We start from the raw sequence: 16,933 nt of genomic DNA on the forward strand, positions 1-16,933 counted from the left end.
CCCCAATCATGTTATTTCCCTCCTTTCTCCTTAGAAGTGTCAACTTCCCAATTTCTATAATGGGTTGATTATGGAAGGAATGGCAGGGCGGGACAAGACGTCGGCAACGACGTTGAGTTTACCTGCGACATGGCGGATGCCATTAGTGAATTCCGAGATATAGGCAAGGAGCCGCTGCTGACAGGCAGACCACGGATCAGCGATCTTACCCAGGGTGAAAGTGAGGGGCTTGTGGCCCGTGAAAGCATTGAATGCCCGGCCCTCGAGGAAATATCTGAAATGTCTGACAGCGAGATACAACGCTAGAAGCACGCGGTAGAAAGCACTGTAGTTGCATTCTGGAGCACGCAGCTGACGACTGAAAAAGGCTAACGGTTGCCAGCAGCCGTCGACGAGCTGCTCCAGAACGCCACCCACAGCAGCATCCGAGGCGTCCATGGTGAGTGCAGTAGGGGCGGAAGCACGCGGGTGCACCAACATGGTAGTGTTGGCCAGGGCTGCCTTGGCACCTTCGAAAGATGCGTCCGCCTCCGCGGACCCACAAGGTACCGCGGCTTGCCCGCCAGACACCGGGATAGGGGGCGCATGTTAGCAGCTGCCGGCACAAAGCGGTGATAGAAGTTCACCATGCCGACAAACACCTGTAGCCCCTTCACGGTAAGCGGCCGGGGGAACTGCCGGATGGCCTCAACCTTCGCGGGGAGCGGGGTGTTGCCCTGGGGAGTAACGCTGTGCCTCAGGAAGGAGATGGAGCGGAGGCCGAACTGGCACTTCGCGGGGTTAATGACGAGGCTGTGCTCACGGAGGCGCTGGAACAATGTCCGGAGGTGGGTGATGTGCATCTCTTGCTGGAGTGGCGATCGCGGACTTAGAGGCGGTTGTTCGGTCCGATCGTGAACGCCTCTACAGACAATCGGCCGATGCATTTCCCTGAAACGCACAGGGCTGGCGGCAGCGTCGGGCCTCCGCGCCCCATCGGAGATGATAGAAACACCAGCGGTGCCTACCACGGGTCCCTGGATCGCTGCTGTGCTCCGCGTTGGAACTCGTGGGCGGGGCCTCGTCGCGGTCATGCTGAGGCGATGGGCGCGCTGGTACAGACACACAGTTAATGACGGCTCCATCTTGGTGCTTCGTCAGCCAAAGTTCGTCGGCCCGTTCGGCCAGCTGCAGAGGATCGGTGAAATTCGCACCTTCGAGCACGAGGCGGACGTCGTCCAGCATCTGTTCTAAGAATGCCTGCTCGACCAGCAGGCACGGGTGGTGGACGTCCATTAGGGCGAGCATCTCGGCCATGACAACCGACGGCTTGCGATCTCCCAAGCCGTCCATGTGCAGAAGGCGGGCGGTGCGGTCCCGGCGGCTGAGCCCGAAAGTGTGCAGGAGGAGGGCCTTGAGGCCTTCGTACTTGGAGGTCGTGGGTGGGTTCTGCAAGAAAGGCAGCAAATGGGATGCTGACTCCTGCGCAAGGGCCCCTACGACGTGGAAATACTTGGTTTCGTCAATGACGATGTGGCGCAGGTGGAACTGCGCCTCCACGTGCGCGAACCACACTTGAGGCTGTTCAGGTCAGAACACCGGCAGGTTGAGGCTGACGGTACTCTGATGGGCGTCGGGAACAGCGGCGTCCTGCATATCACGTCCAATATCAATTGGGCGCGTCAGGGTCACCAGTTTAGCGAGTCGAGACGGTAGGTTGATTTCCAAAAGAACTTTATTGCGAAAGTGGTGAAAACAATAGTAATCTTGAGACAGCTAAATATAGTGCTACTACAACGGTGGTTAACAGAATGAATGGGCTTGCCCAGAAAAACACGCAAAAACAAGCCCCTCCCCACGGTCACATGACCGAGGTAGCCAACCGCAGGGTTCGACTACCCACAGGCACCAGCAGGTGCCACTACAATTGTCCCATTTGTGAAGCACTTTGGAAATATTGTTTCATGATGCTGTCTAACATTACCTATTGAAACAATTATACCACGGGGGATAGTTTTTTAGGTTACAATTTAAACTATACTTCAATTTACATAAAAATAACCAAACAACAGGAAAACACTACATTTTATATCTTCAATATGCAACCTTAATTGCAAAATTAAAAAAAAAAAATTCTCCATCAAAAATCTAGGACTGCGAAGGAACTATAAACACACTTCAAATTCTTACACTTTAATATGTAAGCATATTTTCATTTGTTCAATTACATTTCCTCTATTTTTACCTTTGGTAGGAGAGACCCCCATCTCTTCTGCAATTTTTGCATTCAGGATAAAATAAAAATGAAACAAAAATTAAACACGTGGAATAGGACAATAATGAATTAAAAATGAAATGTAAATAATAACCAGAACTTTGACCAGTTATGGTGCAAAACAGGACGATCAGCGTCACTGCCTGTTTCATATACTCTGCTTGATTTTTCTTTCCCAATTCCCCATCAGTCATTTTATTTCAGGAAGTTGAAAGTTCTGGTGAATATTTCAATTTATGCATTTAAATATACAAAAACTTCAGTTGTACAATAATTATTAAAGAAAACAATATAAATCTAATTGTGCAAAGTACAATGGAAATGTAGAAAATTAAGTTATTTACAGTTCAGGCTATTTCCCGATATTATTTTCTGATGTTCACCAAGCGAGACACCAGTATTTTGTTGTGATTTTATTAATGGTTATTTTTATACATTTTGGTTTCACCATGTAGAAATTACAGCTGTGTTTATACATTGTCCCCCAATTTCAGGGCACCATAATGTTTGGGGCACATGGCTTCACAGACATTTGTAATTGCTTAGGTGTGTTTAATTGCCTCCTTAATGCAGGTATAACAGAGTGCTCAGCACCTAGACTTTCCTCCAGTCTTTCCATCACCTTTCGAAACTTTTATTGCTGTTTATCAACACAAGGACCAAAGTTGTGTCAATGAAAATCAATGAAGCCATTATGAGACTGAGAAACAAGAATAAAACTGTTAGAGACACGAGCCAAATCTAAGCCTTACCAAAATCAACTGTTTGGAACATCATTAAGAAGAAAGAGAGCACTGGTGAGCTTACTAATCGCAAGGGGACTGGCAGGTCAAGGAAGACCTCCACAGCTGATGACAGAAGAATTCTCTCTATAATAAAGAAAATCCCCCAAACACATGTCCGACAGATCAGAAACTCTTCAGGTCTCAAACTCTTCAGGTGTGGATTTATCAATGACCACTGTCCGCAGAAGACTTTATGAACAGAAGACTTTATGAACAGACAACAGAAGGAAACAAAACAAGCAGTACGAGCTGAAAAGATGAAGTGCGAGGGGAAGCTGGGCAGGAATGTAAAGGACAGTAAAAGCTTCTTTAGATATGTTAAGGGAAAAAGAATAGCAAAATCAAATGTGGGTCCCTTGAAGGCAGACACGGGTGAAATTATTATGGGGAACAAGGAAATAGCAGAAGATTTAGACAGGTACTTCGGATCTATCTTCACTAAGGAAGACACAAACAATCTCCCAGAAGTACTGGAGGACAGAGGATCTAAGGATGTCGAAGAACTGAAATAAATTTTATTTAGGGGCGAGAAATAGTAAGATTAAACGAGAACTTAGCAGTTTGAAGTTTGATCTGTATTTTATGAGGAGTTGTTACGATGAGGGATTACGTGAAGAAGCCCGCCACGAAGCATGCGTGTCATTCTTCAAAGCAGCGGCGTGAAATCACAGAAAACTGTAATGACTAAACATAGTAAGATTAGAGAAGAGATACCAGTTAAGTATATGATCAAGGATGGGAGCGGAGGGCACGTAATCCCTCATCGTAACTCCTCATAAAATACAGATCAAACTTCAAACTGGTAAATTCTCGTTTAATCTTACTATTTTACTTCGGAGTCACGTGAGTGACTTCGTGAAGATTTTAAAGCTCTGTGATTTCATGCCGTGGAAACGAGTCCATGCATCACGTCTGCCTTGATGACTGTAGGAGGAATTGTGTTAACATAATTTGGACATGAATTCGACATTGAAATCATAAAATTTATTAACACAAAATTATAACCCCTTTTTATGGGTTTAAATTAATTTACAGAACTTAAAATTGTTTCTGCAAACGTTCCAGGTTTCTTTACTGGTTTGTTGCAAAATAATTGGAATGTTTTCTCCCCAGACCATCCTGCTGCCTTGAGGATTTGGTCCATTGGTACATCCAACTGTATCGCTGCTGATGTAGCTGCAGCCCTGGTGGAATGAGATTTAAAAATATTAGTATCCACCCCAGCCTGTGTTAGCACCTGTTTCAGCCATCTTGAGATGGTCTGGACCGTCACTCTTTTGTGTGGTTGCTTGTGGCTGACCAAAAAGTGCCTTCTCATTGCCTCTTAGGATTTTCGTTTTCTCCATGTATAACGTCAGATGTCTTACTATACACAGACGGTCATCTGTTGGGTATGACCTAAATTGTATATTGAGGCCTGCTGATCCCTGTCTGTTCTGCTTTACTAACTCATAGATATGAAACGTAATATTTTCTGTTGAGGAAGTCATGTTGTCCAGTCTTAGTTTATGCAGTGACTGTACCCTCTGTGCCGTGACCAATGCCATTAGCATGACTGTTTTTAATGTCAGTCTGTGTAGGGACAGAGCTGTTGCTGGAGACCAATTCCTGAGCATCTTCAGGACAATACTTACATCCCATATTTGGGAGTACCTGGTTCTTGGGGGATTAGTATTAAAATTCCCCTCATACGTTTTGTTACCAGTGGGTGAGTCCCAACAGAGTAACGCTCTGTCCCCTGCCATAGGTAAGTCGATAGGGCACTTCTGGCGCAGTTGATGGCACTGTAACTGAGCCCCTCATCATAGTGGAGGCCTGCCAGATATTCCAGAACAGACGGGATGTTCATGTCTCTGTAGGTGATGTTGTTTTTATGGCAGTACATCTCCCACTTCCTGATATAGACCAGATACTGTTTTTTGGTTGACTGTCTTTGGGCCGCCGAGATCATGTTCACTGTTCGGTCCGTCAGTCCCAGTTGTAGTAGAGGTGTTTTTAAACTCTACAAATTAATAAGTTCAAATGTTTATGGCATAGGTGGCTATCCCTTGTTACGGGATGTAGCAATAAATCTGGTCTATGTGGGATGGTGATACATGGTTCTAATACCATGTTTAATACCACTGGGAACCATGGTTGAGTAGGCCAATCGGGTACTACCAAAATACCAGACGCAGAGTCTTGTTGTATTTTCCTTAATACCCGACTGATGAGGCAGAAAGGAGGGAATGCGTAAATAAACAATTTCCCCCAATGCAGCGAAAATGCATCTGTCGCCGCTGCCCCAGGGTCAGGTTCCCATGAAACATAATTTGATAACTGGTGGTTAAGTCTGGATGCAAATAGATCGATATCTGGTGTTCCATATTTTGCTGTAATATCAGCAAATACTTTTTTATTCAACATCCATTCGGTGTTTTCATTAAATTTGCGTGACCTGGTGTCTGCCACTAAATTTAGTCCTCCTGGTAGGTAAGTGGCTGATATCCAAATATCTCTCTGGATACACCATTGCCAAATTGTATTAGCCAGATTGTCACATGATGTCGATTTGTTTCCACCCATGCTACCACAGTGGTATTGTCTATCTGTAGTCTAACATGCTGGTGATATGACCCAGTACAATATGACTTTAGGCCATGGAATGCACCTAACATTTCCATGTAGTTTATGCCCAGTGTGAGTAATAATGATGCCTCCTGAGCAGTCCATCTACCTCCACAGCTGGTGATGGTATTGGTGGCTCCCCACCCAAGTGCACTGGCATCAGTTTGTAGTACCATGGAAGGGTTACTGACAATGATTGGATTGGAACAAAGCCAGATGTTATCTATCCACCATTTTAATTCCATTTTAGCTTTGATTGGTAGTTTCATAGGTCTGTCAAAGTGACCTGCATTAATTTAGAGTGCTTGTATTTTTGCTCTCTGTAAGTTTAGGTAATATAGAGGTCCAAATTGTGTGGCTGGAAAGGCAGCCACCATTTTGCCAATTACTTTTGCTACCAATCTGATGGATGGTTTGCTGATGTCAATGAGGTTATTGCAAGCCTCTATTAAATCTCTAGCCTTTCCCTTAGGCAGAGTCACCGACATGTGAACTGAGTCAATGGTGAACCCCAAATAGTCCATAGTAGTGGAAGGCGTTAGTTTAGATTTAACTGGATGGATAATAAATCCCAGTTTTTCAAATAACTGTTTTGTGGCTGTTACAGTTTGTTTGGCCAATTCCAAAGTTTTGCCCACATGAGTATGTCATCTAAATATGCCATGACCATGTGTTTACGTTTCCGTAGAAACACTAGGGCTGGTTTCAAAATTTTTGTGAACAGCCTGGGGCTGATGATAACCCATTTGGCAGTGCTTTATACTGCCAGCGTTGTCCCATCCAGTTGAATTTTAAGTAACATCTGTGGTCACCTCGTATAGGCACTGAATAGTAAGCATCTTTTAAATCGATGCTGGCCATGAAGTAACCTTTGGAAATTAATTGTTTAGCAGTAACAAAGGTTTCCATTTTGAAGTGAATATATTGTACAAATGTATTCAATTTTGTCAGATCTATGATGATGCGACAACCACCATCTTTTTTGTTTTTGGTAAATATATTGGACACGAATTCTAATGGTTCGTGTTGAGTTTTCTCAATTACACCTTTTACGTAAAGCCGCTCCAGTTCAGCGTGCGCTTTTGATTTTTCTTTATCAGAAAGCACGAACATTCGGTTCGGTATATGTTGAACTGGAGGGCTGTACTTGTGTATAAACTCTATTGTATATCCCTGGACACTGCTTAAGATGTAAGTATCGGTTGTTAACATGCTCCATGCAGTCAGAAAAGAGTGTAATCTCCCCCCAACCTCCATGCTCCCTGTATTTTGTAGGGAACCAGACCCACCTACCTCCATAGTTACCAGTGGCAGGTTCACTTCTTTTTGTAGGTTCTTCACTGCTGTTGTTGCGCTGGTGTCTGGATTTTCGGTTTGGTTGGCGTTGGAGGTCCTCGCATCTTCCAAGAAGGCCGGCCTGGGCCATGGCCTAAAAAAGACTCATGTTTTGAGTACCGGGCCTTCGAGCTTTCACCAGTTCTGCTGGTGGGTGCGTAGGGGTGCTGTCTTTGGCTGTAGTGGGTTTTTGTTGGAGTCCCTTTTATTAGTCCAGTAGGTTCTCTCGTTTCTGCACCCCTTGCACAGTCTTTCCTTCTGCGGACCCCTCTTCCAGGTCAGCCCAGAACTGACCCGCAGTGCTCCCCTCTGATGAGGTAGAAGCACTGTGCAGCCCTTCAAGAGGTACTGCTGTGGGTTTATCATAGGGCCCACAGTGACCCGACTCCATCTCCCGGAGTCTGTCACGTTGGAGCAAATGCTCCACACACCGCTCCATCCGGCTCCAGCGCTCTCGGTCACTGGCCGCCCGCGGTTGTTCAAAGTCGGACTCAGAAGAGTCCACGACCTTGTTTGTTTTCGTGTCTAGCCTTTCCGCCCGGCCGCGTGGATCTGGCCGGTGCGGAGGTGACATCGGGCACAGCTGATCCCACTATCGGTGATCCGAGTGCCGCTGGCTGCTGCTGGCTGCTGCTGGCTGCCCGCTGTTCCGCGGTCCTCCCTCACCAGCTTTGTCCTTACTGCCCGGCCGCGGAGTGGATCTGGCCGGTGCGGAGGCGACATCGGGCACAGCTGATCCCATTATAGGTGATTCAAGTGCCACTGGCCGCTGCTAGCCCACCAGCTTTGTCGCAGCCCGTTGGTTTCTCCACCTGTAATCAGCATGGGAAAACACAAAAAGACCGCAGCTCTTACCTGCAGGTCCTGGTTTAAATTGTCGCTACGGGGGAACGTCGTTCCACCCCGCCTCCTGCCGTTTTCGACTTGTCAAATGTTGATGGCCCCATTTGAATAGTCTCCCGCCCGGCCGTGGTGTTTTGGCCGGCGCGGGACCAAAATTCGGCACAGCTGATCCCTTACGGGGCTTGTGCCTTCAGCTGCTGCTGGCTCCCGCAACTTCGCGGTCCTCCCCAGCCAGCTTCACTCGCAGCACTTGTGGACACTATTTTGTCCAGCTTCCCCCCCCCCGTGTAAAAACAGCGCGGGGACAAAAACTACTGCAGAGTAACTCACTTACCTGCAGGTCGTGGTTTCTAACTTACCGCTGCGGGGGAACGCTCCACCCCGCCTGTCGTTTCGCAAGCGTGAAAGCGATATGACACTCATGCGTCATGGCGGGCTTCTTCACGTAGTCACTCACGTGACTCCGAAGTAAAATAGTATTGGGTAGGCTAATGGGACTGAAGGATGATAAATCCCCTGGGCCTGATGGACTGCATTCCAAGGTCTTCAGGGAGGTGGTTCAAGAAGTAGTGGACGCATTGGTGATCATTTTCCAATGTTCAATAGATTCAGGATCAGTTCCTGTGGATTGGAGGATAGCTAATATTATCCCACTTTTCAAGAAAGGAGCTAGAGAGAAAACGGGGAATTACAGACCAGTTAGCCTGACTTCGGTGGTGGGAAAGATGCTGGAGTCAATTATTAAAGAGGTAATAATGGGGCATTTGGATAGTAAAAGGATTAGTCCAAGTCAGCATGGATTTGTGAAAGGAAAATCATCCTCGACTAATCTTCTGCAATTTTTTGAGGATGTGACAAGTAAAATGGATGAAAGGGAGCCAGTGGATGTAGTGTATCTAGACCTTCGGAAAGCCTTTGATAAGGTCCCGCACGGGAGACTGGTGACATGGTATTGGGGTAGGGTGTTGGCGTGGATAGAAAATTGGTTGACAGACAGGAAGCAAAGTATAGGAGTGAACGGGAGTGAATAGAGATCGATCTCTTAGGGAGGCATAATTCTCCCGTGCCTTTCATCCGCAGTACATTTAAAATGCGGAAGTATGTGCTACTCACGTGCCGTCGACAATGCTTCAAGCCATCAGTGGGAACGGTCCGTAAAGGCAGCTGAAATTCTGTCTTTACACCGTGGACTGTGTGCATGTGCTGCGCTGCGCATGCGCACCAGCCTACTGCGCATGAACATGCGCATGTTTCTTGGCGGGTTTTTAAAAGATGGATAGTGATTACCTGATGAGTTTCTCGAAGCAAACTTACGAGGAAAAAACCCAAATAATTAAAAATGGCAGATCAACGCCGGAACTTAAAGAACTTCAACAGTGCAAAGGAACAAAAATAATTAGAACATTTAAAACAGCTTGGCACGACAGGAAACAAAGAGAGAAGAATGGATTTTGTGTACAAATAATGTGGTAAGTAAATTTCTTTGAGCTATATGTTTTCAAATACTTTATTAAGAGATAGGACCTATTGAAGACAAATTACTTGATAAAAGTCGAGAGAACAATCTGCGCATGCGCGGTTTCCACGATTTTTTTTAGTTTAAATCTTTTTATTTGAATTTTGAATTTATCAGCAATATGCATACATACAATGATAACAGACAGTGATAATCAGGACATAATTGTACAACAGTATGTAAACGACCCTCAAAACCCTTACCCTTACCCTTCCTCGCCACCCGGGGACAAACAACACTCACATACGTACACATCCACACAAATACGATTAAAAAAAAATAATAATAAAAAAAAATAAAAATTAATAAAAAATAAAAATTAAAAATTAAAAAATAATTTAAAAAAATTAAAAAAATTGTGGGGAGGGAGGGGGAGGGGTTGAGGGGATAGCAGCTGCAATAAGACAGAGCTGTGATAGAGGGCACTCAGTCCTCTTCCGAGTCCGGAAACAAGTTAAGAGAGTTAACAAGTTCCAGGAAAGGGTTCCATGTATCTAGGAATGTCTTGGTAGAGCCTTTGAGAGAGAACCTAAGTTTTTCAAGCTTTAAGTTGTAGAGCATCTCCTTGATCCAGCGGGCGTGTGTCGGGGGACAGGTAAGTCTCCAGTTAAGCAAAATCAGTCTCCGGGCTAACAGGGTTGTAAAAGCCAGGACCCGCTTCAACGCAACAGAGAGGTTGGTGTTGGGGGGAATACCAAAAATAGCTGACAGTTGTTTTGGAGGAATAGTCTGGCCATAGGCTCTGCTTAGCACGTCGAAAGCACTCCTCCAAAAGGTTGCTAGCTTAGGGCAAGACCAAAACATATGACTATGGTTGGCAGGGGATTGATTGCATCTGTTGCAGGTGTCTTTAACAGCGGGGTATATTCTAGATAATCTTGCGTTTGTGTAGTGGACTTTGTGAAGGACTTTGCATTGGATTAGGCCATGACGGGCACATATGGAGAAAGAATGGATCAAATCCAAGGCAGAGTCCCATTGCTGGTCTGTTAGTTTCGTATTCAGCTCGCCCTCCCACGCAGCTTTTAATGAGGCATAAGGTTTCAATATAACCGACCCTAACAAGTTGTACAAAAAAGAGATGCATTTCTTCCGGTTGGGATCTAGAGCTAGGATGGAATCGGTCAGGGTTTCAGGGGGACGATTTGGGAAATGGGGGAATATCTTCTTCACAAAATTCCTAATCTGGAAAAAACGAAAAAAGGTGGGATTTTGGGAGGCTATAGTTGTACGAAAGCTCCGCAAAAGACGAAAAAATGCCATCCTTGTATAGGTTTTTGATACTACTGATGCCATTACTATGCCAGGTTTTGAATGCGGAGTCTGTACTTGAAGGTTTAAAGATGTGATTTTTAAGCAGTGGGGTCAAGATGGAAGGGCCTTGTAAACCGAACTTTTTCCTAAATTGACTCCATATCTTGAGCGAGAGGGACGCAATTGGGCCTGCACCCGCAGATGTTATAGAAAGGGGGAGTCGAGAGCATAGGACAGACCGCAACGGGAGATGTGAACTCGCCTTTTCCATGTGTACCCAGGTCGGTAGGTGGTCGCAATCATCATTCATCCAGTACAGTATTTTTTGCAAGTTAGCAGCCCAGTAGTATCGCCTAAAGTCAGGAAGTGCCAAACCGCCGTCACTCACCGGGGAGAGAACAATCTGCGCATGTGCAGTTTTCAAGATTTTTAAAAGCCACTGCCTAACCTGACTAATTACTCACGGCACGTATCTGAAGTAGAGAGATTCTTCTGCAGTTGTATAGGGCTCTGGTAAGACCACATCTGGAGTATTGCGTACAGTTTTGGTCTCCTAATTTGAGGAAGGACATCCTTGTGATTGCGGCAGTGCAGCGTATTTTCACAAATTTGATCCCTGGGATGGCGGGACTGTCATATGAGGAAAGATTGAAAAGACTAGGCTTGTATTCACTGGAGTTTAGAAGGATGAGGGGGAATCTTATAGAAACATATAAAATTATAAAAGGACTGGACAAGCTAGATGCAGGAAAAATGTTCCCAATGTTGGGCGAGTCCAGAACCAGGTGCCAGTCTTAGAATAAAGGGGAGGCCATTTAAGTCTGAGGTGAGAAAAAACCTTTTCACCCAAAGAGTTGTGAACTTGTGGAATTCCCTGCCACAGAGTGCAGTGGAGGCCAAATCACTGGATGGATTTAAGAGAGAGTTAGAGCTCTAGGGGCTAGTGGAATCAAGGGGTATGGGGAGAAGGCAGGCACGGGTTATTGATTGGGGACGATCAGCCATGATCACAATGAATGGCGGTGCTGGCTCGAATGGCCGAATGGCCTCCTCCTGCACTTATTTTCTATGTTTCTAAATACAGAACCTACGCTGCAAGATGCAAACTACTGGTTAGCTGCAAAATTAGGATGGTCAGGTTACAGTTGGCCAAGAAGTACTTAAAAGAACAAAAAGTTCTGGAAAAAGGTCTTATGGACAGATGAGACAAAGATTAACTGAAATGAGAGTGATAGCATGAGCAAAGTATGGAGGAGAGAAGGAACTGCCTAAGATCCAAAGCATACCACCTCATCTGTGAACCACGGTGGTGGGGGTGTTATGGCCTGGGCATGTAAGGCTGCTAAAGGTACTGGCTCACTTACCTTCATTGATGATACTTCTGCTGATGGTAGTAGCATAATGAATTCTGAAGTGTTTCAACACATCCTATCTGCTTCAGTTCAAACAAATGCCTCAAAACTCATTGGCCGGCAGTTCATTCTGCAGCAAGACAATGATCCCAAACATAATGCTAAAGCAACAAAGGAGCTTTTAAAAGCTAAAAAATTGTCAATTCTTGAGTGGCCAAGTTATTCACCCGATCAGAACCCAATTGAGCATGCCTTTTATATACTGAAGAGAAAACTGAAGGGGGCGAGCTTCCAAAACAAGCATAAGCTACAGATGGCTGGAATACAGGCCTGGCAGAGCATCACCAGAGAAAACACCCAGCAACTGGTGATGTCCATGAATCGCAGTCTTCAAGCAGTCATTGCATGCAAAGGATATGCAACAAAATACTAAACATGACTACTTTCATTTACATGACATTGCTGTGTCTCAAACATTATGGTGCCCTGAAATGGGGGGAACAATGTATAAACACTGCTGTAATTTCTATATGGTGAAACCAAAATGTATAAAAATGGCCTATATTAAAATCTGACAATGAGCATTTTAACCACATGTGATTTTTTTTCTGTTACAAATCTCAAATTGTGGAGTACAGAAGCAAATAAATGATGGGTCCTTGTCCCAAACATTATGGAGGACTGTATTAGATTATAAATATATATACTTTTCCCCCATGAGAAAGAGATAGCAATAAAACAAGATCAAACAATACTACAGTTCTTCACTTACATGGATATTTTGATATTCTAAGTTGTGTCTGACAATGAATTAAAATGGAGAAAACTGACTTTTTTTTTTAATGTTAACAGATCCCAATACTCTCCCCAATATCTGGCCTGACAATATAGTGGATATGAATGAATTCATGAAAGCTAGCTGGAAAGTCTTGAAGAACCTAGACCTACCTATATATGTAGCTAGCTCAGGCAGCTTAACACAGGTTACAATACAGAAATATTATCCCTCATTACCTACAGTTTTATAAAGCTAGATATCTCAATTGATGTGCAAACAATTAATATATGTATAGCGTTTTCCAGGAAGGTGGAGTACACAAGGGAACTGTGCATCAGATAAAAGATTAATGATATTAATTTGTGTTATAGCCTTTACACATCCTCTGTGCAAAATACATAGCAAGGTGCAAAATTCATGTTAGTGGTAAATGTGGTTTTCAAAACAGAAATATGTCCAAACTAAATACGAAAACACCGCATTTGCACATAGAAATGATGTGATCTGGTCAGACAGGTAATTCACCAAAAGATCAGTATCAAGTAGTGACATTGGAACTGATAACCAAAAAAAGCAACTGTCTTCATATTTCCTTAACTTTCACTGACCATGTATAATTTTGAATTGGTAACGTGTAATTTAACCAAGTTGATTCAATATGCCACGGTTTCTCGATAGTTCTTTTGGAAGGCTAGTATGGAGATAGTGTTGTAGGCAGCTGCTAGATTAAGAAAGCTAACAATAACCTTCCAAAGTCTGTCTGAAATCCATTTGAATGATAGTTGCTAGGATAAGTAACTGACCAGAAATCCAATTGCTTGGGCTCAGCTAGGTATGTACAACTAGTGATATAGATGGGAGTTTAGTTATTTGGATGCCTGAGAACAAACACTTAGGAAGGAAATTGAACGCTAACTTTCCACTCACTTGGATTTTTGCCAGATTTAATTAAAACAATTATGTCTATGTAACATCAAACTGATGAATTTAACCTTCGGAAGGATACTATTGACGTGAAACAGAAGTCAATTCTAACACTTTTTCCCCCCCAAGATCCAAGATATATGCTATTGTAACTGCTTGCTGTAATAATGACCTGGGGTGGGAGATTGCAACTTTCACGAGGTCCACCCCGTTTCGACTAATGCAATCAACCTGACGTGCACAAATAGATCAAATAGAACAAGTTGACCTCCAACTTTAGGCTGTGCACGCCATACGCAAGAAGATGAAGAATAGTGACCCAGCATTAGATTGAACAGATATGGTGATGCTGAATGAGCCTTCATATTCAGATACCTATTGATCTGCTTGATACTTCTTGAACTCCAAGACAACACAACCAAGAACAATCAATGGGATATGGGAAAGCGTTTCTTCTTTAAATGTGAGAAATTAGAGGGTCTCTCACACAAATTCTGGTCACAATATACTGAAATGCTTATTTTACGTCAAATCATTTAAACAAATAGTTTACATCATGAAGAGCAAATTATATAAAATCAAAAACAATGGTCAGAAAATGATCAAATCTGTTCAAGTAAAACAATATACATAGTTTAGGTCTAAAAGAATAAATAAATACCAGTTTGCCCCAAAATATTGCTTCTATCAAAAGATCAACCTAAACTAACAAAAATTTACCAATTTGTTGCAACTTGAATAAGAATCATTTAATCTACCCATAGAGAGCCAAAGCAACTTTTAATAATTTCAGTTTCAATCCACACACATTATCCTTAATTGAGTTTCAGTCTAAGCAATTACATTTAAAAAATTAGTACAAATTCTCCTGCTACAATGTAGTTATTATTATTTGCATCAAGCTCAAAATCTAAGCTTGAATGGAAGTTTATTTCAGAATATTAACCAAACATTTATTGTGCTTCTGTACAAAAATATAATTGCAAACAACTATAGTTAATAACCAGTTGGCCAATATTTTTATAGATTTGCAGGAAAACCATCCATAGTATATTTGCACAACTTACCCAACATCGTTTCTTCAACTCTTTCCAACTGTGCTGGATGTAGATCATAATCCAACAGTTCCTTATAACGTTCTTCCAGGTCCTTACTTCCCTCGTCTGAAAATCCGTAATCACAAAAAGCAACACCGGAAGGCAGGGTTGAGGCAAAAACTCTATGTGGAGCTCTATGGGTTGCGGAATCACCAGCATCTGTTAAAAAAACATGAGCCTAATATTAACATGTGGCAAATGTGCAGCACTTACAGCCCAGAAAAAAAATTAAAACCAGTGAAGCAAAATACATAATTTAGTTGGTGTTGCTTTGCATTTTAAAAAGAGTTAAGATGAGAGGCGGTAACAGTGCAGAAATGCATATAAAGAGAGCAGTTACAATCTTTTCTTTTTCGTGCCACTAAAAAAAGAAGGGTTTGAAAGGCGAAGCAATTAGTAAAGTCAACCAAAGGCAGTTCAGCTGAGAGGCGGGACAATTTAAAGTAACCACTGGACTGATTGCAGCATCCAAATCGGTTCATTGAGTGGCAAATAAAAGCAAGGCAGAGTGTAGTGGAGCAGCCGTGTTGGGAGACAGGCTGTGGGGGGAGAGCAAATGTGTGTCTTTGTCTTCAGTGAGGAGGTTATCAAAAGCAGGCAGGAGGATAATTTCAATCTACACTATAGTACGAGTCTCATTATTTAATTATTTGTTTAGTTGCACTGGTAATGTCATTTGGTTCAATGCTCCTACTGCAGGATGTAGCAAGTCAGGGAAACTGCTGACGCCCCTGCTGATTACACCTGTGGGAATTGGACCCAGTTGCAGCTCAAAGACTGAAGGAACTGGAGCAACATCTGGATGCCTTCAGGACCATCTGGGAGAACGAGAGCTTCTTGGACAGAACACATAGTGATTTTGTCAAATGGAAGGTGCATGACCACAAAGAAGGGAATTAGATATGCAAAGTAGGTGCCCCCAGAGGCTGTACCTCTTCTAAACAGGTACGCCTTATGGGTGCTGTTGGGGACGATGGCACATCAGCAGTGGCAGGCAGGGCTGTGACACCAACCCTGGCACTGAGGGTCAGCAGGGAAGAGTGATGTCAAGAAGAGCAGTATGATAAGTGACTATAGTTAAGGGTGCAAGACAGGCGATTCTGTGTAAGACTCGATGGTGGTGTGCTACCTCCCTGGTGCCAGGATCCAGGATGTCTCTAAGCAACTACATTGCATCCTCGAGGGGAAGGGGAAACAGCTAGAAGTTGCTGGGCATGTTGGCACGGATGATTTCGCTAAGAAAAGGAAGGAGATTCTACAATACAAGTATAGGGAGGTTAGGTAAAAGGCTGAAAAGCAGATCTCCCAGGGTTGTGATATCGGAATTGCTTCCAGACCATGTGCTCGTGAGGGTAGAAACAGGAAGATATTGGGGATGAATATGTACCTGAGGAGAGGATGTAGGAGGTGGGGATTCAGATTTCTAGACATTTGGGATCTCTTCTGGGGCCATCTCTTCACCTCTGCCTATCCTTAGCCCCACGTCCCCCTCCCTTTTCATCTGTGCATTAATTGCCTCATATTGTGTTTTGTATTGAATTCTGTCTTTACTTTGTGTACTAGTCATGTCTCTACTATTTATTTCATTCCCCTTACATGTTTTTCCTCTACCTGCTAAATTTTTGTAAGCTGTCCTTGAGACTCTTGAAAGGCGCCCATAAATAAAATGTATTATTATTATTATTATTATTATAGGTGATCTGTATGAGGGAAGGGTTACACATTAACTGGAGGGGCATCAATATCCTGGCAGGCAGATTTACTACTGCTACATGGGTGGGTTTTAACTAGATTGGCAGGGGAGTGTGATCTATACAGGACTGAGAGGTTAGAAGTTGGTATGGAGGGTGACGAAAGATTAGAGGACAGAATAGGCAGGCCAAATGTTGGTTTAAATTGCACTTATTTTAATGCAAGAGGTCTGAAGAGCAAGGTAAATGAGCTTGGGGCAGGGATAAGTACATGCAACTGGGACATTGTAGAGATTGGGTCAGTTGGCACAGGTTTGTCAATTTCTCTGGGGTGGATAAGAGGCTCCTCCAGTAATTTGGGAAGGTGGTAATGAGAGGATTGGTTCATCTGAACAGTCAGACTTGGATCTCCTCGGGGACAAAGGTTTGAGGCCATCAGGTGATTGGAGGGTCCGGGAATGTTTAATCTCTTCCCCTCTCTCCAAGCTCTTCATCCA

At 43.7% G+C, this 16,933-nt stretch overlaps 1 protein-coding gene across 10 annotated transcripts in view; it reads right to left on the minus strand.

The window, feature by feature from the left end:
* The window catches only part of odr4 (odr-4 GPCR localization factor homolog), a 59,683-nt gene that overhangs the window by 5,847 nt on the left and 36,903 nt on the right, over positions 1–16,933 (minus strand). For all 10 annotated transcript variants that reach the window (XM_033028219.1, XM_033028209.1, XM_033028218.1 and 7 more), the window contains 2 exons: positions 14,716–14,904; positions 2,225–2,251 (listed from right to left, as the gene is read on the minus strand). In XM_033028219.1, the coding sequence (XP_032884110.1) occupies positions 2,225–2,251; positions 14,716–14,904 (216 nt within the window). The remainder of the gene's footprint in view (positions 1–2,224; positions 2,252–14,715; positions 14,905–16,933) is intronic.

The sequence above is a fragment of the Amblyraja radiata genome, chromosome 10, assembly GCF_010909765.2.
Source record: "Amblyraja radiata isolate CabotCenter1 chromosome 10, sAmbRad1.1.pri, whole genome shotgun sequence".
NCBI classification, from domain to species: domain Eukaryota; kingdom Metazoa; phylum Chordata; class Chondrichthyes; order Rajiformes; family Rajidae; genus Amblyraja; species Amblyraja radiata.